The 26,235-nt window shown below is 39.4% G+C and overlaps 1 protein-coding gene across 1 annotated transcript in view; it reads right to left on the bottom strand.

Annotated features, from left to right (window-relative positions):
* The window catches only part of LOC122800440 (acidic mammalian chitinase-like), a 468,856-nt gene that overhangs the window by 303,684 nt on the left and 138,937 nt on the right, over window positions 1–26,235 (bottom strand). Inside the window, exon 5 of the mRNA XM_044069884.1 lies at window positions 15,987–16,111. Within this exon, the coding sequence (XP_043925819.1) occupies window positions 15,987–16,111 (125 nt within the window). The remainder of the gene's footprint in view (window positions 1–15,986; window positions 16,112–26,235) is intronic.

Raw genomic sequence — 26,235 nt, 5'->3', positions numbered from 1 at the left:
GCTACTAGAACTTATCTCTTCTCTACTCTTCTTTACAGTGTTGCCATCCTTACTAAGCTCCAGGCTTCACACAATTTAAAACTTCAACACTGCTATAACAAAGTTGCTACATTTGTAACATATACCCCTTTCAGAACCCACCACTGTATAGCACTGAAAAGTCTAAATTTGTTAGAACTGGCACATCAGCTAACATATACACAACTTCTTATCACCTATAAAATTATCCAGCATCCATTTACCTGTCCAGAACTAAAAAAACATTCTACACAACTATCTTCCTAGTTGGTCATTTCACTCCAGTGACCAAAAACTCCTGTCTGTCTACAAACCTAGCAAATCTGCTGGGCATTGTTTGTACATGTACAAGGTTGCTAAAGCATGGAACTCCTTACCTGTATCCATCAGGTCTTAACCCTTCCTCCCATCTTTCAAAACTACTCTGAAAGACTTCTTAGCTAAAATATGGCTCTGTTCTTGCCCACATCCAGGATAAACTATATCCCTAAATGTGAACAAGTATCTTTTCATTCCATATACCTCCTTACTCTCCCTTCTTCACTTACTTCCTTGCTGCTATCTAATTCTCTTATCTGGCTTTCTCTCTAAATATACCATAAGCCTGTTTTTCCCTCACTTTATATTGCAATCCCTATTTGTATTAGACTACCTTACCTTTAATTTCTTTGGAAACCAACAAAAATTTCTGTAAATATTAAATGATTGTCATATACCTTGTATCAATTTTTAACCAATGTTTTTAAATTATGTCTAGGTTGTTATTATTATTTACACTGAAGATGTTTTTGTTTTATTTTTGAAGATTGTAAAATTATCACTCTTAAAATGTTTTGTAATAAGTTTGAGCTTTTCTCTCTGGGCCTCTACTGAAAATGGACTTCTACCCATTTGCACTTTCCTGGTAATCAAATGTCAATACACAGATAAATAACTAAATATGGAAACCTTATAAGAAAACAAGCATGAGTAAACTGGAAAGACTACAGTGGAAATATACTAAGAGCATCCATGGATGTGAAAATTTAGGTTATTATGAAAGACTAAAATATCGGAATTTGTACAGTGTCTCATAGATATTTAAGAGGAGATCTTATTCAGATATATAGGGCATTTAGAGACAACTACCTCTGGGAATCTTTAGAGTTATCAAAAAGAAGTAGAGAATCATCAGACAATCTATATAGAAAATTCTATAGGAATGACGAGTCGACTAATTGGTTCACTAAGCCAGCAGCTGATACATATTGCAAACTACCAAATTACATTAACGCAAGCACTAGTTTAGATGTTTTAAGAACACCCTGGACACTTATTATGGGAATAACTGTTTTGGTATATTGGCAGGGTAGATGGGCATTAATGCCTGTGTTTGAATTATTTGTATGTATGTATGTATGTATGTAAAAGAAAAAAAATAGGGGAACTCCATAGGGCCATCAGTAAAGAACATACAAGATACCAGAAGAAAGGTTAAAAAGCAAAAAGAAAGACAAAAGTAAAGGAGTCCAATTTGGTGAAGGTTGAAGTGAAGTTTACAATAAAGGAAATAGAGCAAATAAGAGGGGTGCACTGGAATGAAGAAATAAAGAGGCTAGTGAACTAGGTCTGTAACAGAAGGATGGAGAGAAATTTAGCAACTGCAATAATGAGAGAACAATACTTTTAAGATATACTGGTGAAAGAAGAGGGTGGGAAACCTTGCAAATCAAAGAAAAATGAATGTTAAAAGTCCATAAATGAACAGGAACAGGGAAAGAGTTTTAATGAAATTTCTGTCGAAGTGTTGACCTAAAAGGGAGAGAGAGTGAGAGAGAGACAGAGAGAGAGATGGAGAGAGAGAAGGGGACATGCCACATGGGAAGGGAAAATGGCTGTAGAAATAAAAAGTAGATGATATAAGAACTCACAGCACTCAGAAATGGTAACATTTGCAGATCGGTCAGCCTCACACCAAACATACTTGGAAGGCTGGAAAGTTTGCCAGCAAAGCCACCTATAAACTAGTCACCAAATCCCTGGCAATAAGAGAGACTTCCCTGTGACTGGAAATGTATCACAGAGATTCCACTAATAAAGTGGTGGTAAAGAAAAACATATCAGAAGCCACAAGCTGATAAGCATTGTTTCTGATGTAGACATAGTCTTGAAAAAAGTCCAGAAAGAACCAAGCACATTTAACAGTGGAATGCTTGAGGGGCAGGTCTTGAGATCAGTGTTCTTTAACATACTTGTGTCCAGCATGACAGTGGGCATTGAGAACAGGAACAGCCTCTTTTTAAATTAAAACAGTTGTTAATCACACTGTTTGGATGCATTATTAATTAAAACATTAGATTTAGTAGGTCAGTAGAATATTGTGCTTAACATCTTTGCAGATCCAGCGGATGTTAACTATTTTGAAAATCTAATGGATTTTATATACACTGTGATGATATGGGCAAGAGCCAGCATAGCCAGCTGGAGTTTTGTAAAGAAATATGTCCTGTAAATATCAAACTGATTTATACATAATGCTTGTGTTACAAATGTATAAGAACTGTATGTCATTTGTATATCAACCTGATTTTGTACAGATGCTTGTGCTGAAAATTTATTTGTGAGCTTTGCTTGTATTGAAATGTATCAACAGTGTACCCTATTGAAATTAAAAGAAATGTACATGTATTATTGTAGTTAACTTAAATGTATATGTTTTAATAGAGAATACTGGCACAGCAGAGGGTAACTTTAAGAAAAATAAGGGAAATGTAAATGAGTTGTTAAACCATTAAAATGGTACCCTCAGTGCTGAATAGGACTGGAGATGCTGGGTCTGGGAAATAGCCTTTGTTCATTACCTCACTGAAAAGAGGTGGGGGGGCACCAGGCACTACCATAAATATTTGGATGTATAGTGTGGCTAAATTCCTGTCTCAGCCTCTAAGGGGAATACTGTGAGAACCTAGAGTCAGGTAACCAGACGAGGTCATTCTGCCAGCCCTCTTGGAAGTTATATTTTAGATATTAAAAAGAGAAATCTCAGAGTATTGAGTATTCTGTTTGGGAAGCCTGACTAGAAAGAACCACACCCACAGCATCTTGCCTTGTAGTAGTAAGCAAATTAACTAGGGAACAGTAATTTTTTAGATTCAGTCAGGAATACAGTGAAGCTTGGTTTAGATAATGTTTTTCTGTTAATTTTAATATTTTCTGTGATTTGAACTATGTGGTTTACTGTAAATACATATTCAATATTTTCCTGTTCTTTTATTTATTTATTATTAAATATATTTAAAACTTTTATTGTGGGTGGTCCTTGTAGAAATATCTAACCTTTGAGAGTACTTATATTTATTTGGTGACACTATGTGGGCCACTCCCTGAGACCTAGCCATCTTGGTGAACTACTACCACTTGTATTAGTATTAATATTGCACAGTATAATTGGACACACTTTGTTACGGGCCTTAAAGTAGCTGATTTGGGAATGTCTGGTGGCTGTGATAACTACCTTATAGTTTGGGCAGAAGGGGACATAGCTAGTAAACCTGTACCATATTTTCCCAGGTGTGTGTATGTGTGTGTGTGTGTGTGTGTGTGTGTGTGTGTGTGTGTGTGTGTGTGTGTGTGTGTGCTAATCAAATCTCTCAGTATGTGTACATCAGCTACTTGGAACAGGGACATGAAGCATTGGGTTCACAGAGAGGACATAACCCTATAGCTGTACCAGTGAGGAGTCTTATTGGGGACCTGGAGGGAGACAAATATAGACACATCCAGACCCTGGGTTGACTGTGTGTTCTTAAGGGAAACTGTACTTGATGCAGAGAGGTCTACATCTGGAAATGCTGAGTGTATCCATTTGTATTCCAAGTGAACATCCCTATCCAGTGTCAGTGGTGTGGATTCAGGCTCCTTGATTACTGGCCCAGCATGGTGACGTCACATATTGGTGTCCATCACATATTGGTAGCAGTGGTGGGCATCACATTATTGGTGGCAGTGGTGGGGCATTGAATTTCTGTAGCCTGTAAGCAGCTGTCACTAAAGAAAGGTATATACTCAGCAGCCACACAGCAGTGGACATTCAGAGTTTCATATCACAATAGTTTTACTTATTTACTTTTTGTTAGCTCAGTTAGTCAGGGAGATCAGACAGGGATGTCAGCAGAGGAATATGGCAAGCTGACTAGGAAGCAGTTGGATGAGATGTACCTATCCAAAGGACTGGGGCATACCAAGCTGACTAAAGGGGACTGCAGCCTTAATCACAGCTGCATCACAGACCAGCAGTCAGAAAGACATCCAAACTGGAACTGGGCACGTACAGCTCTCAGAAACAGGGTAGTTCAACTTTTCCTCAGAAGACTTAAAAATCCATGTGGAGTTAGACACTTGAACTGAAGTCCAAACATTTGGAATTAGAATCAGCAGAGAGACTGCAGCATTTAGAGGTCAAAGTAGAATCAGCAAAGAAACTGCAGTGTTTGGAAACCAAAGAAAATGAGAGGCATAGGCAAAATAAAAAGGAAAAGCTGACTCTTCACCAAGATCATGGAGGTAATGGGGAAGGGAATAACTGTACCCCAGAAGCAATAAAGGTCAGTAAACTTCTTCCTCAGTACCAAGAAGGTCATAATTTTGATAGTTTCATTCATATATTTGAAAGAGTATGCAAACAATATCATGTTGACCGAGGGCTCTGGTTACAATTCCTCACCCCCTTACTCCATGGTAAAGTTGTAACTGCTTTTTTTAAATTGTCTGTAACTGATTGTTTAGATTACGGTAGAGTTAAGCACTGTTTATTACAATGTTTTCAGTTAACACTTGAAGCTTACAGAAAAAAGTTTCCTGAGCATAGATGCAAGGTAGATGAAAATGTATGTAATTATATTGCTGAACTAAGCACTTAATTTCATAGATGGGTGAGTGGGTGTCAGGTCACCACTTTTCAAGGGCTGGCAGACCTTTTAGTGAGGGAACAAGCCCTTAGCACTTTGCTGAGGACATGAGAATCTGGTAGGCAGACAGGGAATGCAACTCTGCAGATGAGCTGGGGAAAAATGAAGGCCTATACCTAGCAAGCAGGGCATCACTGCACAGGAAAGGGATACTCACTACTGAACATGGGTATAAGGGAACCCATGGTGGCAGCCTAAACTGTCCCAACAGAGTCCACCAGTAACAGGGGAAGCCACTAGTTCAGGTACACATCCAGGATCAAGGGTTAAATGTTATAAATGTAACCAGTGGGGCCATGCATCATACTGATGTCCACAGATGCAAGGTGGGGCACAAAAGGTGGGGGAGCCAGCAAGTGGAAACAACAGAATGCCAGTAGTACGTTATCTGGAGACAACAGGGGTACCAAACAACCAGGAGCATTTATATTCGATCTTAATGGATGGAAAACAGGCCATTGCTAAGACAGACACAGCCTCGGACATACCACTGTGAAGCCTGCAGTAGTTAAAGAGGAGCAGTACTTGCTTGGGAAGTCCACTCCACTCAGAGCTTTAGGAGGGACCTCATTCCAAATTCCTTTGGTCAGGGTTCACCTTGACTGTGAGGGTGGAAAAGGAAGCAAGCAAGTAGGTGTGCTTGGGGATATCCCTGCAGGTGTCTTTATAGGGAATGATTTTGATAATGCAGTACCTTGTGTGCATGCAGTGGCAAGCAGTCAGGCTTGAACACAGGCATAAAGATTTGGTAGCCTAGGAAGACCAGGACAGACTGCACACCTGAAGCCAGGACCGGTGATGTGGCTACTTCAGGGAGGGAGCTATCCTGTAGCAGTAAGACTGAAGGTGAGCCACAACTGTTGGTGGGTACTGATGTTCCCTTGGACAGAATGACTGCAAGGGCAGAGGTGAGTATTAGTACCTAAGCTGACAGTAAGGCACCAGCGTCAGAGGATACCAGACTTCCTGTGGAAGTAGAGCTGGGAAGAGTTACAAAGAGAGAGCTGAGACAGGCTCAGCTCTCAGACCCTACACTAAGAGGCTTGAGGGAGGTAGATAGGGAGGCACCTGATTCTCAAGGAAAAGGGGACTCTGTATACTGCAAAAAAGGAGTACTGTATAGAGAGGGAACCCCTGAGGGAAGGCTAGAAAGTGAAGTAATACAGCAGTTGATAATGCCCAGAGCCTACTATCTGGCATTTTCTAGCCATAGCCCCATGGCATTCCTTTTGCAAGTCATATGGGCATAAAGTGTACCAAGAGACGTATTATGCCAAACTTTTATTGGCCTGTGTAGATCAGAGTGTAAAGTGTGTGTGCTATATCTTTAAGAAGCATGTGAGGCTGTGCATGCATGTATAAATCCCAGACATGTGCAATCCCTAGTGCCATTTTATAGAAGCAGCCAGATAGTGAGCATGCATGATCACAGTTGTTAGTTTTTATATAAGTTACTTAAGTTATAGTCAGTAAGCATTTATAGTGATGTGTTTGTATAAAATAAAGCTGCTTGAATAGAACCCACAAAACTCATTTATTCATGTCCTAACATGAAAGCAACATGGTGTCAGAACCGGGATCGAAGAGAGAAGAATATTCCGAGCCATGTGAAGTTTATTTCACAAAATCCAGTTATTTGAATGTAGTACAAGTTTGTGTACCCGCATAATTCCAATAAGCCAACGAAAGTATAGTTCAAAGCATGAAGACATTGGACAAGTTCTGTTTATGCCAGAAACTTATGCATATGTGCATGTGTGTATGCTCATGCTTATTCGCAAAACCCTTTGTTGGTATGTGTTAATATGGCAGATGGATTTCGAAAACCCCTACCACTTGTGTTTGATCAGAATATTGTAGAGAACTGGAGAATATTTCAAGAAGAGTATGATATTTTCATACAACCAGCTTATGCAGATAGAGATGCACACACAAGGGCATTCATTTTGCTAAATCTAACAGGGTCTGAGGCCATAGAAACAGAGCGTTCATTTATGTATGCACCAACAGTGTATGAAAGAGAAGGGGCAGACCACCATATTGTTGTACAAGCTGAATCAAGGGAAGACCCTAAGTGTTTGAAGCGCAAGTTCAGAGAAATGTGCAACCCCCAAACAAATGTTACATTAGAAAGGCATTTGTTTTACACAGCAGATCAGAAACCAGGGGAAACATTTGCAACTTATATAACTGATTTGAGAAACAGAGCTAAGACGTGTCGGATTGGTGATCTAAAAGATGAGCTGATAAAGGACAGGCTTGTATGTGGTATTAATAGTGCTGCTGTGAGAAAGATTTTACTTTGTGACAGTGATTTGACATTGAACAAAGCCATAGAGATTTGTCAAATCCATGAGGTGACAGAAAAACATACAAGTATGCTTGCAAGTGACAATAGCATGGTTTCAGTTGCCTCCAGAGCAAACATAGATAGTATGCAACACGTGACAAACAAGAATAGGCCTAAGCATGTGGCAGCTGCAGGATTTCCAAAGAAGCCACAAGGTTTTCTTGAAAGCTCCAGGAAAAGTGCAAGCTCCATTGCCAGCTCAGTGCAACACAAATGTGAATCAGCAAAACCCAAATCTAGCTTTATTGTTAACTGTCACAATTGTGGTGCAAATCATGAGTCTAAAAGAGAGAAGTGCTTAGCATTTGGTCAGCAATGTCACAAGTGTAAAAAATGGAACCATTTCCAAAAGTTTTGTAAATCAAGTAAGCCTCACACAGTTGTAAAGAAAGGTCACACAAAAAAGCAAGTTGATCAAGTAGACTCAAAACAGTCAGCTTTCTATGTAGATGGTGTATCAGTGCTTGGTGAAAGAGTTGATGCAGTAAACCTATTAACAAGAAGTGATGTGTTTTGTACAGTCTGGACTAATGGAAAATCCACAGAGCTCAAAGTAGACACTGGGTCAAAGTGTAATGTTATATCAGCAGACACATTTGCAATAGTGAGAACTAACGAACAACTCAATGTAACCAGCAGTGCAAGACTTGTTTCTTACGGATGTGAAGAAATTCAAACCAAAGGTTCAGTGATACTTTCATGTTATCTGGCTGAGAACTGTTATAACTTGTTATTCTACGTAGTCTGAAGACCAGTGCAATCTTTAATGGGTCTCAAAGATAGTTTAAGAATGAATCTGGTATGAATTTAGTATTTAAGTATTATACATTTTCTGTAAAAATGATGTAATTTAAGAACTGTACATTTCTGTAAAAATGCTTCTGTATTGTTAATATCCTGCATTCAATTAGTTCTTTGATCTTTATAAGTTGTATCTTATAGTAATGTATTTTATGTAATGTACCAGTATATAGTGGAGCTTTTCTCCTCGGGCCTCTGCTGAAAATGGACATGTATCCAGCCAGACTAGTCCAGTCAACAAATATAAAATAAATAATAAAAATAATAAATCTGCTTTCTTTTGCTAAAGAAGTTCATCATGTGAGTGCAGTTCTGAGTTCCAATTTCTCTGAAGCCATTTTCTCAGAGTATGCTGATGTTTTCAATGACAAATTGGGCAAACTTCCATTTGTGTATTCCATGAAGCTAGACCCAGAGGTCACTCCAGTACTCAGACCAGCAAGAAGAGTTCCAATAGCTATGCAAGATAAAGTTAAAGCTCAGCTGGATAAAATGGTGCAGCAAGGTGTGATTTGTCCAGTCACAGAACCAACTGAATGGGTATCGTCCATGGTAGCCACTCACAAAACAGGCTCAGATGAAATCAGAATATGCATTGACCCAAGAGATTTGAACAAGGCATTAAATAGACCATATCATCCAATGCGCACAGTTGAAGTAGTTACAGCTCTAATACCAAATGCCACTGTATTTTCTGTTTTGGATGCAAAGGATTCATTTTGGCAAGTGTTGCTTTAGCACAAATCTTCATTTCCAACTACTTTTGGTACTTTGTTTGTCAGATACAGATTCCTAAGGATGCCATTTGGAATAAATTCTGAAAGTGAAGTTTTTCACCATGCAGGGTAGGCCACGGTGGTGCAGCGGTTAGCGTTGTCACCTCACACGAAGAGGTTCTCCCGTTCGATTCTCGGCTGGAGCACCTTCTGTGTGGAGTCTGCATGTCCTCCCCATGGTCAAGTGACGTTAAACACATGCCGGTAGGTACGAGCATGAATGGGCATGCCTTCTTTGAAGGTTGGGCATCAGGCTGGCAACTTGGCACTGTAAAAATCCACTGCCAATCATGAGCGGACTGGAGTTTCGCTGTGGCGACCCCTAACAGGGAAAAGCCAAAAGTCTTACAATGAAGCAAATTTTTTCGGGTTATCCTTGTGCCATAATAGTAGATGATCTATTGCTTGGAGGCAATGGTGAAGAAGAGCATGACAGAAACCTCAAGATCTAGACAGAGCACATGACGTGAACTTAAAGCTCAGTCCTCTGAAGTGCAAATTCAGACTTCCAGAAGTTATGTATGTAGACCATTTGTTTACAAGTACAGGCTTGAGATATGACCCGGCCAAACAAGCAGCTATTCTAGAAATGTCAGCACCAGACAATGTACAAGGTTTACAGCATTTTCTGGACATGGTCAACTATTTAGGCAAATTTATACCAGACTCATACCTCTCAACCTCTTACAGTAAGAAATCTGGACAAAGCCGCAAAATAAGTGAGGCAAAGGCCTAAAAATAGGGACATTTTTTTAAATATCGCTTTTACAAACTTAGAAAGTTAATAAAATAACATGTTTTGCATTAGCATGAATTTTCTGAAGGGTATGTAGTCTGAAACTTAAATGTATGTCATTATTTTCTAACTTCAGTCTCTAATGATGTACAACTAGTTTGCTAGAAAAACACAATTTTATGAAGAATGGACTAAAAATATGAGGCAAAAATCTGGACATTCTGCGGAAATCTGTACAGTTGAGAGCTAGGATCAGACTTCAGAGAGTTGACAGCACCTTTAAGAGAATTTACATGTAAAAATGCTGCATGGTCATGGTTGGAACATCATCAGAAGGCATTTGAAGACCTGAAGCAGAAAATTGCCACCCCACCTACGTTAAGATACTATGATGTGAACAAACTAGTTATTCTTTCCTGTGATGCTTCAAAATTTGGCCTAGGTGCAGTTATACTTCAACAGGGCAGACCGGTAGTCTATGCATCTGGAACACTAATCCAAACTGAGATGCAGTATGCTCAAATTGAGAAAGAGTTTTTGGCTATAGTATTTGCATGTTCCAAGTTTCATGATTATATTTATGGTCGAGCTATTCAGCTTGAAACTAATCATCCACCTCTAGTTACTATCCTATAGAAGTCTATGCATTCTGCTTCAGCAGGATTACAAAGAATGATGCTCAAATTGCAAAAGTACAATTTCAAACTGGTCTACACTAAAGGCAAATTGCTCTGTCTGTAGGCAGCTTTGGAGGGACCCTTCAAAGTGGTAAGAAAGGTCAGTGATGTTAACTACATGACTGAACTTCTAGGCAGGAGGCAGGTGCACAAATTGTACTATGTTAACATGATGAAGGCTTACCATGACAGGAAGGCCCTTGTGCTGAATAGCTGCAGTGCATGGCAGAAGGAGTTTGAAGGGGATCTGGTGACTGATCCCCTCAGTGAGGCTTGGACTGACACCTCAGTAGAAGGGGTAGCAATGTCCCAGTGGCTATCTCCTACCTAGTTCAAGAAATCCAAGCAGTGTTACAGGAGTTTGGGGGCATGTTCACTGGGAAACCAGGGTGCACCCACCTGGTGCAGCACCATGTGGATACAGGGCTCCAAAGACCTATAAAGCAGGCCCCTGACAGGGTGCCAGTGAGTCAGACAGATTTTGAGGGAAGAGATACAGGAGATGTTGGAACTGGGTATTCTAGGAGTCCAGCAGTCCCTGGGCCTCCCCAGTGGTGCTTGTAACAAAGAAGGATGGCAGCACCAGGTTCTGTGTGGATTACAGGAAACTAAACAGTCACATAGAGTCAGATGCTTACACCATGCCTAGGACAGAAGAAGTCATAAAGCAGCTGGGTGGAGCTAAGTATCTGACCATTACTGATCTTACTAAGGGCAACTGGAGGGTGCCCTTGACTCCCAACGCTAGAGAGAGGCCAGCCTTTGTGACCCCTTTCAGCTTGTATGAGTTCTCAAAGATGCCCTTTAGGATGAAAAATGTCCCAGTGACTTTCCAGTGGCTGGTAGATCATATCCTAGCAGGAGCAGAAGAGTATTCCCTTGCTTATCTGGATGACATTGACATCTACAGCCATTCTTGGCAAGAGCAAGTTCAGCATGTCAGGGAGGTGCTGGGCAGACTGCAGAGGACAGGGTTGACCATTAAGCCCAGAAAGTGTCAGGTGGGTATGGCAGAGCTTTCCTACCTGGGACATAGAGTGGGGAATGGTAAGATCAGGCCAGAAACTCCAAAGAAAAGCCATTCAGGCATGGCCTGCCCCTGTTACCAAAAAGCAGATGATGGCATTATTAGGGACAGCAGGATACTATAGAAAGTTGTCCCCAATTATAGTACCACAGCTGCTCCCCTCACAGACCTGACAAGGAAAAACAGACCAGTTAAGGTATTGTGGACCCTAGCATGTGAGCAGGCATTCCAGAATCTTAAAGAAGCTTTGGGAGACCCCCTGTGTTAGCCAGTCCAGATTACAGCAAAGAACTTGTTGTGCAGGTAGATGCTGTAATTAGCCAGGTTTCCTCAGTGGGAGAAGAGCACCCAGTGGTATATCTCAGCCATAGACTATAACCCAGGGAGTAATGTTATACAGCTGTAGAAAAGGAATGTCTAGCCATAGTATGGGCATTGCAGAAATGTCAGCCTTATCCATATGGAAGGAAATTAACTGTAGTTACAGACCACAATCCCTTAACATGAGTACAGATAGCCAGCCAGGAAAATTCCAAGTTATTAAGGTGGAGCTTAGGATTGCAGGCATGCAGCAAATCAGTACAACGTGGTAGTGGGGTCAAAATGGCAATGTAGATGGGCTCTTATGACAGGGAATGGGGTAACATATTCCCAAACAGGCTTATTTCACTGAAGCCATGTTTCTCAAGAGTTACTTGAGAAACTAGCTTGAGTCCTCGAGGGGGGAGAGATGTGATGATATGGGCAAGTGTCACCATAGCCAGCTGGACTTTTGTATATGTGATGCCCACCACTGCTAACAATATATGATGATTACCAATATGTGATGTCCCCAAACTGGGCCAGTAATCAAGGAGCCTGAATCCTCACCACTGACACTGGAGAGGGTCTTGAAATGCAAATGGATACACTCAGTATTTCCAGATGCAGACCTCTCTGCATCAAGTACAATTTCCCTCAATAGCATACAAGGAACACATTCAGCCTGGGATCTGGATGTCTCTATATCTGTCTCCCTCCAGGTTCATAGGTTCATAGGTAGGTACTAGGCTATCAGCCCAAGGGCCAACGTAAGCCTAGCCATCAAGGTACCATAGCTTATGTCACCCAAGAAAGTTATTTTCCTGTGCCACTGTCTAGCAGAGACACAGAAGTGATCCCCAGGGTGTATTTCCTATTTCCCATCCACTCATCAAGATTTTTCTTTTAGAGTGCTAATGAAGAACTTTGCTTGACATAGATGGGTAGCTTGTTCCAGAGTATAGGAAGTCTCTGGGACAGGAATCTATCCCTCCAGTGTGTCCTGTTTATTGTGGTGACAAGGTTAAGGTCCCTAGAGCATGTAGCTTGGAGGGATTGGGATTTCTTTAGGTGTAGCATGTCCAACAGCTCTGGGTTTGACATAGCTTTATATGTTAGGCAGAGATCACCTTGGAGTAGGCAATATGCTACGGAGTAAAGCTGGAGTTTTTTGAGGCGGTCAGTGTAGGGCATTTGTTTGAGGCCAGTAATCCTTTGTAAGGTACTTCTGTGGCCTTTCCAGCTGCTGCAGATGTCTAGTGAGGTATATTCCAAAAGGGGTGTTGTACTCTATAATGGGTCTAATGAGTGACGAGTAGAGGGGAACAATGACCTCTTTTTTCCTGGATGAGAACCCTTTTATGATGAGGTGTGCCACGTAGAAGGACTTCCTGACTACTGTGGCGATGTGACTATCAAATGAGAGACTACTGTCCACCTGGGTCCCAAGGTCTCTTATCACACATTCAGTGTTAAGTAGATTGCTGCCTATGTGGTAGTTCATGGGTACAGAGTTTTTACCAAAGGGGATAACACTGCACTTTTTGGCATTGAGCTTGAGGCCATGGCTCTGACACCAGGCATCTGTCTCAGTGAGGCCCTTCTGTAGGATGTCCACATCATTTAGGGACTTGACTATGGTTCCTAGTTTGCAGTCATCTGTGAACTTCATCAGCCAGAGGCCTTCTGCATTAGCCTGTACTTCAGAGAAGTAGATATCAAACAGGAGAGGTCCCAGGGTGGAACCTTGTGGCACTCCACTTGTCAATGCCTTGAGGTCAGATTTGGAGTCTGCAACTTTTACAGTGTGGGTTCTGTCAGTGAGCCAGTTGGCAACCCATCTTGTGACAGAGGGATTTATACCTAGTTTAGTGAGTTTAGCTATAATTCCAGAATGGGGAATGGTGTCGAAAGCCTTGGAGAGGTCAAGATAGCCTGTGTGAACCACCTTACCCTCATCCACGGCTTTGGTGACTGCCTCAAAGAAGTCAATCAGGTTCAGGTGGCATGATCTGCCTTTCACAAACCCAAACTGGGTGGGATCCAGAGTTTGGAGGTTACCAATGTCTTTGTTTATGAGTTCCATGATGATACGTTCCATGGCCTTGCAGACCAGGCTCATCATGCTAATAGGTCGATAGTTCCCAGGATCAGTGGTGGCTCCCCCTTTGTGGAGTCCCCAGTAAGACTCCCCACTCATACAGCTGTAGAGTTAGGTCCTCAGCCGAGTGTCCAAGCCAAGTCCTCTAGCACCCGCTCTACGAACCCAGTACTTCATATCCCTGCCCCAAGTAGCTGATGCACACATACACTGAGAGATTTGATTTGCACACACACACACACACACACACACACACACACACACACACACACACACACACACACACACACACACACACACACACACATGAAGAGAAACACACACTTGGGAAAGGCTGGCACAGATTTACTAGCTATACCCCCTTCTGCCCAGACTACAATGTAGCTATCACCACCACCAGACACTCCGCAATCAGCTACTCTAAGAACCTTAACAAAGGGTGTCCAATTATACTGTGTAATATTAATACTAATACAAATGGTAGAAGTTCACCAAGATTGCTTGGGCTTCTGGAGTGCCTCACACAGCTTCACCAAATAAATACAAGTATTCTCAAAGGTTAGATATTTCTACAAGGACCAGGCACAATAAAAAATTTAAATATATTTAATAATAAATAATAAAAGAACATGAAAATATTGAATATATATTTACAGTAAACCAGAGTTCAAATTAAAGAAAATATTGAAATTAACATTGAAGTACAGACTCCAAGAAATAAGGAAACGTACTCTCTGAACTAAGCTTCACTATATTCCTGACTCTCTGAACTAAGCTTCTCTATATTCCTGACTGAATCTAAAAGAATGACTGTTCCATAGTTGAGTTACTTACTACCACAAGGCAAGATGCTGTGGGTGAGGGTCTTCCTAGTCAAGCTTCCCAAGCAGATTACTCAATACTCTGAGATTTCTTTTTAATATCTAAGATATAATTTCCAGGAGGGTTAGCAGAATAACCTCATCTGATAACCTGACTCTAGGTTCTCACAGTATTCCCCTTTGAGGCCGAGACAGGAATTTTGCACAGACAGCTACAATACACATCCAAATATTTATGGCAGAGCCTGGGGCCTCCCCACGTTTCACTGAGGTAATGAACAAAGGCTCTTTTCCAGATCAAGCATCTGTGGTCCCATTCAGCACTGTGGGGTGCCATTTGAATGTTTTAGCAGCTCATTTACATTTCCCTTATTTTCTTAAAGTGAACCTCAGCTGTGCCATTATACTCAAATAAAACATATACATTTAATTCAGCTACAATAATACATGTACATTTCTCTTCATTTCAGCTGGGTGCACTGTTGATACATTTCAACATATGCAAAGCTCACAAATACATTTTCAGCACAAGCATCTGTACAAAATCAGTTTGATATACAAATGACATACAGTTCTAATACATTTGTAACACAAGAATCTTGTATAAATCAGTTTGATATTCAAAGGACATTCCATTCTTTACTAAGCTCCAGCTGGCTATGCTGGCACTTGCCCATATCATCACATGCACCATTTTGTTTACCATCTATGATGTTAACCTTGTGATTATTAGCATTTTTAAAACACAAGCTTGAAAAGGCTTAAAAAAACACACAAGCATTTGTATTTTTCTTTCCTTAGCAAATTCAGAGAGTGAGAATCAGCATTTTCTAAATTTCATTGAGTCTCATTTCAGTGAAGCTTTAACCAGGTAGAACCAAGTTTCAGCTTGACAAAATGAAACAGCACAAAACAATAACATTTTCACAAGGTGGCAAACCCCTCCATGCCAGTGTGGGGTGTTTACTTTCCATACTTCTACTTACTAACATTTACCAGCTCCATGCTTGCCCAACCACAGAGAGAAAAAAAAGAAAAAAAAAGCCCAAACACTTGAAATCACTGCCAATGCATGGACAGAAATCAAATGTTTAGCAATCTCTCAAGTAAAACATCATAGAGCAGTACAACATCAAGGAACAGAACTCTACAAGTTTAAACTCATCCATTTTATATTTGACCAAGTGTAGGAAAACCTTCTAAAACATGGTGATCAAATGAATATGGTTTACATGTTCACAGTGCTTTTATGTGAAACAGCAAATCAGTATAAATGGAACACTTACTTTTCAACAGAAGTCTTTACTTAGTACAAATGCTCAGAGCAGTTAAATTAAACAGGTCCTAGGACAATGCAGTACAATGAGTCTGCAACAGATCAAAAATAACAACATAGCCAGTGAAAAGCTATCCATACAAAAGAACAGACTTACTGTGCTATTTTTTGAATTTCATAGCCAGAATCAATATTTATTTTCAAAGATGCCACTTGAGCAGTGATGAGTAGTCTTGGTCGGCTGTTATCATTGCTTTCTTTCTGAAAGGCAGCTAGGATTTCCTAGGACAAATTATAGCAGGAAAGAAATAGTTAACTGCCAGGAGATAAAGATACATAAACATTGATAGAACCCAATTTTGAAACTACAGAGCAGCAAACATGACTGGAAAGTGAGATGTAATTATTCAAATTTCACATGTTTAAATAAGACTGCAACCCCATTTCCTGCCTTTCAATCACTTCCATAGTACAGGTAAGTGATGGAAGATACTATTATAACAAACACTTTTTTTACTACTATGGTATTCAATATTTAAAATGTGTTCTCATTATCATTTAATTTGGGCTGCAATTAGCTCAGTGGTCAAGATCTCTTCCTCATAGCTACAGTGAAGTGAGGTTCAGTACTGATCTCGGGTCACTGCCTGTGTGGAGTTTGCATGTTCTCTCTATGTCTGCGTATGCATTACTCTGGATTTTCTGGTTTCCCCTCACCTCACAAAAATGTATTGATTAATTGGCTAGTTGCATTTACCCAACCTTTGTGGGCAAGGACATAGCTGAAAATGGTCAGCTGAACCACCTGTTCACTTATCTATTTAACAAATTAATAAATAAAATTAAAAGAAGCTGGTAAGCTTCTTTCTGAAAAAGTCTGCTAGTGTAGTCCTCATGGCTAACGACCACCATCGGAGCTTTACATCTGAAAATAGCTAATAAAACAGACATTTATATTAACAGCTCCATTTAAAAATATAACTTAATAAAATGTTAGTATGACCACATATATTTCCGTGTAAACCAGTGTATCATTTGTTATATAACAGGGAATACATTTCCAAAGTGTATATTGACCAAAACATTTCTTCTTTGAATAGACTACAGCATTAGTCATAGAAAAAAAAAGACCCAACAACGGCATTTTACTGAAATCATTTTTTTTTCCTTTCTCTCTCTCTGTCTCACACACACACACACGCACACATGCACACACCCACACGCACATGCGCACACGCACACACACGCACACACACGCACACACGCGCACACACAATGGCTGTTGTTTCCCACTGTCAATAAATGCTAAAATGAAAGCATAATTTTCTTCCCTGAATACACATAAAGTCCAACATTTTTTTCACTGTCTTAATTTGGTTTAATTTTCCATGCTAATCCAGAAATATTCCTATTGACCGACTACATGAAAATCTCATTTGCTCCTTGTCTAATGTGCAGATCATACAGAATCTACTCAGAAACAACAGATCTTTCAAAACTACAATTCTGCTCTGATAATTTTAGTTGGAATACAATTTAATAATTTCAGTCTTGCTCTTTCAGGTTTTGTAGCTATTTGAAAGAGTCATATTTTGACCCAAAATGTTTTATGTTAATGAACTGCATTCTTGTAGTGTATGCTGCAGCTTTCTGCTATAGGAGGCTGGAAGCAAATATTCCTGGATGTTGCTCTGCACTCCATCTCCCTTATTAATCTTCCAGAATTACCTGACTTCTTAGGATGAAGTTGCAAGCCACATATCAAAGCAAAATAATCAGAGTTAGCGCATCAACTTATTCTACCTATTTTTTCAAAGTAATTATAATTTAAAGATTGACACCTCATCCAGTTTCATCACTTAGGCAGTAACGCCTGCAAAACAATTTGCTTGATATTTAAACTTAATATAAAGGATGGATTGTCCTCTGTGGTGGTGTGGGTTTCCTCCGGGTGCTCGGTTTCCTCCCACATCCCAAAGACATGCTGCAGGTGGATAAACTCCATTGCCATCAATGTGCGGACAGGTGATCCGCTGTGCTAACCCTAAACCCGATAAAAAAAAAAGAAGAAGAAGAAGATAAAGGATGGATTGTGTGCATTAAAATATGGATCAAATGTAATCCATTTTTGGTTCCTTTGTTAACCCCTTACCTATGGATGAGTTATATTAGCACCAGGGGTAATAGTGAAAACAGTAGATGACATTTTTAACACTGTTTTAACATACCTTTATTAGTTTAAAACTAGTGGAAATATGCCCTTAAACAACAAAAAAGTATCCATCCTTGGGGCATTTTACATGTAAATATTTTGTCATGCTATTTATTAGCATGGCCTCCCACTTCTCCATTCTGTTGTGAAGTTACAGGATCTTCTTAGCCAGTCATCGTCTTGCTATTATATTAGTTATGCACTAAGATAAGTTGCTCAGATCAACTTATCTTAGTGCTTACCCATTGATCCCTAGTCCCTTGACTATTTCAAATTTATTAAGGTATTTTGTAACAAAATATCAAAGTCAGCCTAATAAACAGTAAAGAAACACACCACAGTAGACCTGCATCTATAGTTATTCAACCTGAGTCTAGCCACTGTTTTTATCCCTGAAGTATGGCATACAGCTGTTGTGATATCACTTCACAAAGGCGGACCCACAACTGACCTTGGACACTACGGATCCATTAGCCTGACTAATCTCATCTGCAAAGCCATGGAATGTATGATAACTAACCTAATTAACAATGATATCAAAAATATTATAAGGTTTGACCTTCATCAGTTTGGCTTTCGTATGGGTAGATTTGTAACACAAGAAAAATGGACAAGCCCAGCAAGCAGCTGCACTAATCACCAAAACAACCAGGCTGGCTACAAACACCAGGATGACCAAAAATACACATATAAAGTTTTATTCATTAAGCGCTTTTGTCTCCTGCACCAGAGACTTCATCAGAATAACAAAATCTACTGACAATCCCTCTTAAATAAAACTAAAACCAACCCTATTGGTAGTAAGAAATAATCATAATAAATAATAATTTCACTCTTAAAGGGACAACAAGATAAATACACAGTAAGACAAGGTAGATTACTCACGGTAAAAGCAAAATAAAATGAGTTTAAATACACAAGATTAAAATGTAAAATACCACATATATAAAAAAAACATTAGTTGAATATATTGCCCGTAAATAAATCCATTTAAAAATATGTATAACTTTGTTAAAATAATAGATATACGGGTAGATTTGTATTTAATGAATGTAGTCAACTTCCTTGAGAGCCTGCCACAACCTTTGCACAATGGACATGCTGTCCACACAGCACACTTCAAACTCTAAGGCCTTTGAAACCATACCACATACTAGCATAGCAAGCAACCTGAATGAGCTCCAAACTGATCCATATGTACTTAAGTTGATAGCACATTGGTTGAGGGAGACAGAACCCATGTAGTGAGGGTGGAAATGGCGTCTTCACCTTGGGGCTCGATGTTAGAACCTCTACTATTTGACATCTGCTTTACATATTTCTAAATTACAAATAGGGATTTCTGGCTAACCACGTTTGCAGATGATTGCTAGCTTGGTGTCATCCTCAAGAATCGCTGATACTTAGAAGCTCCAACTGGATCTCTCATGTCAACAACTGGTGCTCAAAAATGGATTACAACTAAATGCTAAAAAATGCAATATTGATGCATTTGGTAAACTGTCTCTTCATCCATCTTATAGTGCAGACAACACCCCACTTCAAAATGAAAGTGTGGTGAGACTATGGAATGTGGGTAAATAATCCCCTTGCCTTTGACAATCACATTGCAATAGCGGTTATGAAATATTTTTACCTAACACACCTGATGGCAAAATTATTTCATCTACAGTCAAGGAACCCCTCTATATTCTGCATCAATCAGATATATTATCAAACACAGTGCCCTTTTTGGAATGTATTTTGCTAGACATATTAAGCAAATGGAATGACCCCAGTGGTTCCTAAGTAAAAAGATCACAGGCTTAATAGATAAAACCTACCAGAAGAGGATGGAAGCACTGTTCTGTTTGTCAGTATTCTCTTGATTCCTTAGAAGTGATCTATGCCTAGTCTTTCAGGCTATTTGGGATCTAGTAGCCCAGGACATACATTCTTATCTCCAAAAATTAAGCAGTCCCACTAACACTAGAACCAAGGATCTAAATTTGCTTCACCAAATAAGAAAACATGGTAGAGAGACACATTTGTCACTCAGCACTTACCTCTTCTCTGAAACAAACATCCACTCCAAATGAAACAGATTGACACACCTTTTTCCTTCAAAAAGTAGTTAGAAAATTGGATGGGTATCCTTAAATACACCCCTGGTACAACCGGCCTGTTGCTTTTTGAAAAAAGAGGAATGATTTTAAGATGGATACTGGAAAGGTATACGTGGCCACTGGGCCCAGTTGTCTTGTATATTCCATAATTATATGACTGTGTGAGCTGCCACTCTCTCAAATCAGTACCACTCACCTACCTTCTTCAACAGTCATACTCGACTGTCACAGGTCTTCTCTTATGTAATCCATTCATCTCATTGCTGGATGTCCTTGTTTACTCTTGCCTTCATTCTGCCTCTTGCAAATATTTTTTCATCAAATCATCTTCTGTTTTTCTGTCCCTGTGCCCAAACCAGCATAATCTGTTCTCTTTCATATTTCCTGCAATTCGAGCTACTTTGGTTTCTGCTCTGATATAATTTCTTCATTTGTCTCTCAGTGGGTATCCTACTAGCTGACTGAGACACTTTATCTTCATCACCTTTAGCTCCTTAACTACCCTGCCTTCACTGTCCACATTTCCATATCATTCAGAAGTCCTAGTCACATCACTGTTTTGTACATTTTACTGTTTAGTTTCTTTGGCATTCTTTTTTCACTCACTACTCCTGACACCCTGTCCCACTTGGCTGCAGCCTCTCTGATTCTAGATTTGACTTCCTCATTCAGATTTCCTTTTCCTCAACCACCAGATACCTGAAACAGTTAACCTGTTCCACTATCTTCACTATCTTCCCCTCTTTCCCAGTTTTCAGCTTCTTTTGATTTCCACAATTTATTGTCATTACAACTGTTTTATCTGTGCACAATTTAATATCAAGTGCCTTCAGTTTTGCATTCCACTCCATTCCATTCTCCTATCATTTGTTGTAGTTCTTGTTTGGAGACTGCCTATAATGCTGCATTATTTGCATGCAGTAGCTTTGTTATTCTGTCTAGTCCAACCTGTTTGCTAAAGTAGTCCATCACCAGTATGAACAGCAGTAGGCTCAGAGCTAAACCCTGATGGATTTCCACACCCACTGGCAACCTTTCTTTGAGTCTGACCTCTGTTCATAATTGTGTCATTTGGTCCTTGTAGATAGCCTGCACCAATTCTACCAACATTTCTGTGAGTGTGAGCCACTGAATGACTGCCTATATCAGCTTTCTTGGGACGCTGTTATATGCTTCCTTCATGTCTAGTAATGCACAGCTAGACTCTCTCCTTATTTCTAGTTTCTTCTCAACTACGCATTTCAAAGCAAACATCAGGTCAGTCATGGTGCATCTTGATCTAAATCAGAACTGCTCATCAAACATCTTACTTTCTACTACTCTGCATATTTATTCAATCACCCTCTCCAGAACTTTCACTCAATGTGACAGGAGTTTGATACCTCTATGCTGCCCACAGTTGTTAATCTCACCTTTATTTTTGTACACTGGCACTAGAATACTTATTCTCCAATTATCTCAGATATGCCTTTCTTGCCATAATGCTGTGAGTACCCTCTGAAGCCATTTTCCCCTAACTCACCAAGATTTTGATCAAATCTGCTATGATCTCATCTGACTTCATTTCAATTAATGCTTTTCTTACTTCTTCTAGGGTGGGCTCCACTTTTTTCTAGGGTGGGCTCCACTTTTTGTTTCATCATAGGCTGTGTCTTTGGGAGTACAGCTTCTGTAGGGTTTTCCTCATTCAGAAGGTGTTGCAAGTATTCCTTCCATCTCTCTTACGTGTCTTGTGGGCTGGTGAGAAGGTTGTTGCTGGCATCCATTATAAAGGGTGCCTGTTGATTATCTTCTTTATCTTTCTGTCTTTGCCTTGCAACTTGATAGAGTTTCTTTGTGCCATCTGCTGAGTCACTTCCAGAAGGTGGTAGAGTGCATCTGATGCCTTGACCTTTGCTACTGCAACTGCTCTCTCAGCCGCTTTGTTATCCAACAAGTATTCCTTCTTAGCCTGGTCTGTCTTTCCTAGCTGCCACTTTTTTCTGCACTCCTTCTTTCTTTTGATAACTTTCTTGACTTCTGCAGTCCATCACCAGATTTCATTATGTACCTTATTTCCATAAGTGGGTAGTACACAAATCTGTTCTATCTTCCTCACAGATGGCATGCTGCAGGAGTCATTTATCTATCAAGTTTTGCTTCAGTTGTTATTTAAAATCTTTCCAGTTGCAGAGTGTTCATAAGTGGAGTGGGATGGTATTCTATCTATTAGCTATACCGTATGGCTATAGGGAGTATCCTGCATTGTCGTTAGGTTTAGATATGGAGAGCAACGATTTGCCAGTGAAGCGAAGAGGTCTCTTAGTAATATAAGGCTGAATGATGGAATGAAGAGATGGGAATTTTTCAGGGTTGTGCAGTAGTTTGAAGGTTATAATTAACTGTGACTACAACAGAGAATGATTTAGTTTGAGTCAGTTGATTTGCTTTAGATAGAGGTAGTGAAGTGATCTATACTAGCATTGTTATATTTTGGCTGATAGAGAGGAGTTGAGATTGGTTACAATAAGAGAAGCATATAATAGGTTGCAGCTTAGAAAATAAGTGGCTATGTTTTATCTAGCAGAGTCAGTAAGATCATGTTTTATCTATAGAAGCAATTTTTGGTATGCCTTCTTCATGGCTTGCTGAAGGGGGAAGATCAAATTTCAGGTGGTCATCTATAATGACACAGTAGTTTGGTGTAGGATTCCATTTTATATTGGTTTTGGATGACAGTATATTGAAAATATTTTTGGCAAGATAGAGAGTGAGGATGAACAGTTTTTTTTAATTCAGAAGTAGTTGTGAGTTGTCAAGCCAACTGGCAAGTTAGCGGAGAAGGATTTCTGGGTGATTGTTTGGAGCAGGGTTAGTGACCTAGCAGCACATATTACAGAGACATCATTGGAGTATTCTACTGTGGTGGTCTCTGGCTGCTGTGTTTAGGTCATTGATAACAGGGCCGGCCTTAGCTGAAACGGTGCCCTAGGTGAAGTACTGCTCTGGTGCCCTTTAAGCCCCACCCACACTATACTCAAGGAACACCCCTATTTGACCCACTCCCACAGATGGGTCACTCTCACAAAACCCACTCCAGTTCTTTCAATGTTTAAATGCATGAAGAATCAGCCATATTGTACCAGACACCTTGTAGTGTAGTTAAGACGGCAACTGAAGGAATGAAGTAAAGCAAAAAGCAAATTTAATAAAACATTCTAATGGCAGTTCTATTTTCCTCACAGTCCTTGTACCATGCAAAAAAAAAAAGAGCTTGATTATCTCACCATCCGATATGAATTAAAAGTAAATTTTCAAAACATTGGTTTTAGTAACTTGTGTTACAACACTAGTAAAAGAATCACAACTAATATTTACAGTCACAACACAGCAGGAATTCAGAAATAAGACGATACAGTATTCACCAAGGTAAAATGGTGCCATTTGTAAAAAAACAAACAACTGAAGCACATACATGTAATATCTGTATAGTGGGTAACTACGTACAAATTCATGTTGGTACTCTGCTTTAGTTAGCATATGATCCTATATGATCCTCTTTCTCAAATTAAGTCTAAAATAAAACCAGATTTAAGGGGCTATTTAGAAAAAAATGTATACTGATCAGATCATCAGGACTCATTCTGAACTAAGACTGCATTGCATAATAGATGCAGTTCTTTTACCAGATAAGTTTGTAATTAGTAATAAACAGAAGTCAGCCCTCACACCTCAAAATCCACCTTAACCTCTAAAAAGCATAATGTTGACTATGCTCATTTAATACCCTAACTGCTGGAATCACAGCTGTAAATCTCAACAAATTAACTATGACACAAATTAATAAGCTATCACTATGAAAACAAACTTGTGAATTATCTCGTATTATTAATATCTTGGATTTCCCATCTTCTCATGAAAGCAGACTACAAAATAAAGGCTGGAAGCTCTTGATTATTTGGTTCTGCATCTTGTACAGCATTGTCTGTGCTTATTAGTTTTAGGTGTACACTGGACAGCAGAGTTATCCTAACCCACACATAGCAAACCAACGCCTTAGTTGTAAAGAAAAATGCAATATACTTTCTGAATTAATAATAAAGACTGAAACCTGGATAAATCATGTGACAGGTCTACTGAAAAATAATTATAAAATAACTTTTATATCTCTTACTTCAGAAAAATGAGCAAACAAAATGGACACACACTGAATGAAACACCTTGGTTACTTAAACAGCTAAAATGTAGCAGCAACAAGTAAATGGCCAGAAACCAAAACATTTTGACAACAGTCTGTGAGAACATGCAGAAAGAACACCTGCAAACATAACCCGGAGAGGCACACCAGTTAATAACAAACCACAACAAACTAAGCGAAAACATCAGAACCCCATTAGAAAACACAAATGGCAGAGTGAGCAGGAATGGACCTAAAACATGAGAACAGTAATATAGCATGCACACCAAAATAAAGAAAGTCGTTATAAAATAAGTCATCGTTCATATATTATCCTGCATTTTACTATTTAATAACATATTATAGCATTTCCATAACAAATATGAAGTTTACACCATGTATTAATGAGGCTGTTAGTCTCAACAAGCAGATAAAATGAAATATAGTTAAATAAATCTCATGATTATGACAAAAAGTGAAAATGTCCCACATACTCAACATGGAATATGGATATGCATTGGCAGGCAAGAAGAAATTTGGAAATCCATTTTCCATAATAATATTGCTGCACGTCCTAACACAAACAGCACTTACTTCACCTTCATATCTCACTTCACAAACTAAACACGCCATTCTTTGTTTATAATAATTTATTCCCAACATTCATTCATTTTCTTTCCCTTTAATATATTTAGTTTAAGATATAATTGCAGTTTTAAGCTAACAATCGTTACCAAAATAAGGAGATATTGTTCCCCAGACCTCAACTTACCTTAGCCAAGCAAGCAGCAAAAGCAATAAATAAATCAAGCAAGGTGAAGGGAGGGCCGGAGGTACAAAACAAAAATCCCAAACCCGCACCATTTGTGTAGCCCGCGTGAAGCTACAGAGAACCAGGTAGACCACCGATGAGTCACTCACATCCAGAGATTTCAACCCGGAAGTAACGATAGCCAATAGATGTGCCCACCTCTCTATCTTGTCAATGAAGAAAGGAACGAGAGGTGGGCGTGAGCTGGTTATATACACTCAATTGGAGAAGTAGCCAATCAATTTCAGTGGTACGAAAGCATCACTGATTGGATGCTTTAAATAATACTCACATTCAGCACATAGATGCAGGGGGAGGGAATGGAGAATATAGCATAGTATGTTTAGGGGGCTGTGCTATGTACTATGGATGGAATGGAAGCTCGTGCTTTGTACTACGAAGTGGGGGGAGGGCAGAATTGCTAGTTTACAATACGGGCCGGGGTGGGGTGGGGCGGTGAAAGTAAAGAAATGTTAAACTATTAAATTGCGCCCTTTTGATGCTGGCCTGTACGGCACCCTAGGCGGTCGCCCAGTTCGTCTATGCCTAAGGCCGGCTGTGATTGATAAATAAGTTAAATAGTGGTGGTTCTAGGATGGTGCCTAGTGGAACTCCGATCGGTATAAGAAGGAAAGAGGCAAAACCGTATTGCCATTTCATTTCTTAGGACATATTAGTGAGGTTAATAAGAAACCATTTAAGTGAGGAGGGTGATACCCCATAGGAAGAGAGTTAAGTTAGACAGATTTGTTGATTGTCTGTGACTGATGACAGTGATTTGGTTAATACTTATTACCATCGTGATGTTTCTCAGATTAGGAATAAGAAATTATTTATTCTCATTTTACCAATGAAGAACTTTAAAGTTTTTTTCAGCATGATTAATTTTTCTGATGAGAATGTTTTTTATGAATTTCAAAGGATTCACAGTAAGTTTAATTACAAGTTAAGTAAATTGGAATGGTTTGCCTTACAATTTTACAATTAGGAAAACAATTCTGCAGTGCTTAATTATGCACATCATAGTCATATTTGTTATACTCCTTTGGTAGCTATAAAGACTTATCAGAAAGTGGATTGCAATTTTTATCACATGACTGCAATTATGTTTATTATTATTAT

This window comes from Protopterus annectens, chromosome 4.part0, assembly GCF_019279795.1.
Source record: "Protopterus annectens isolate FY-2018-M chromosome 4.part0, PAN1.0, whole genome shotgun sequence".
Lineage (NCBI taxonomy): Eukaryota > Metazoa > Chordata > Ceratodontiformes > Protopteridae > Protopterus > Protopterus annectens.
Note: the sequence above shows the minus strand (reverse complement) of the source record. Positions and strands in the feature narration are given on the sequence as shown.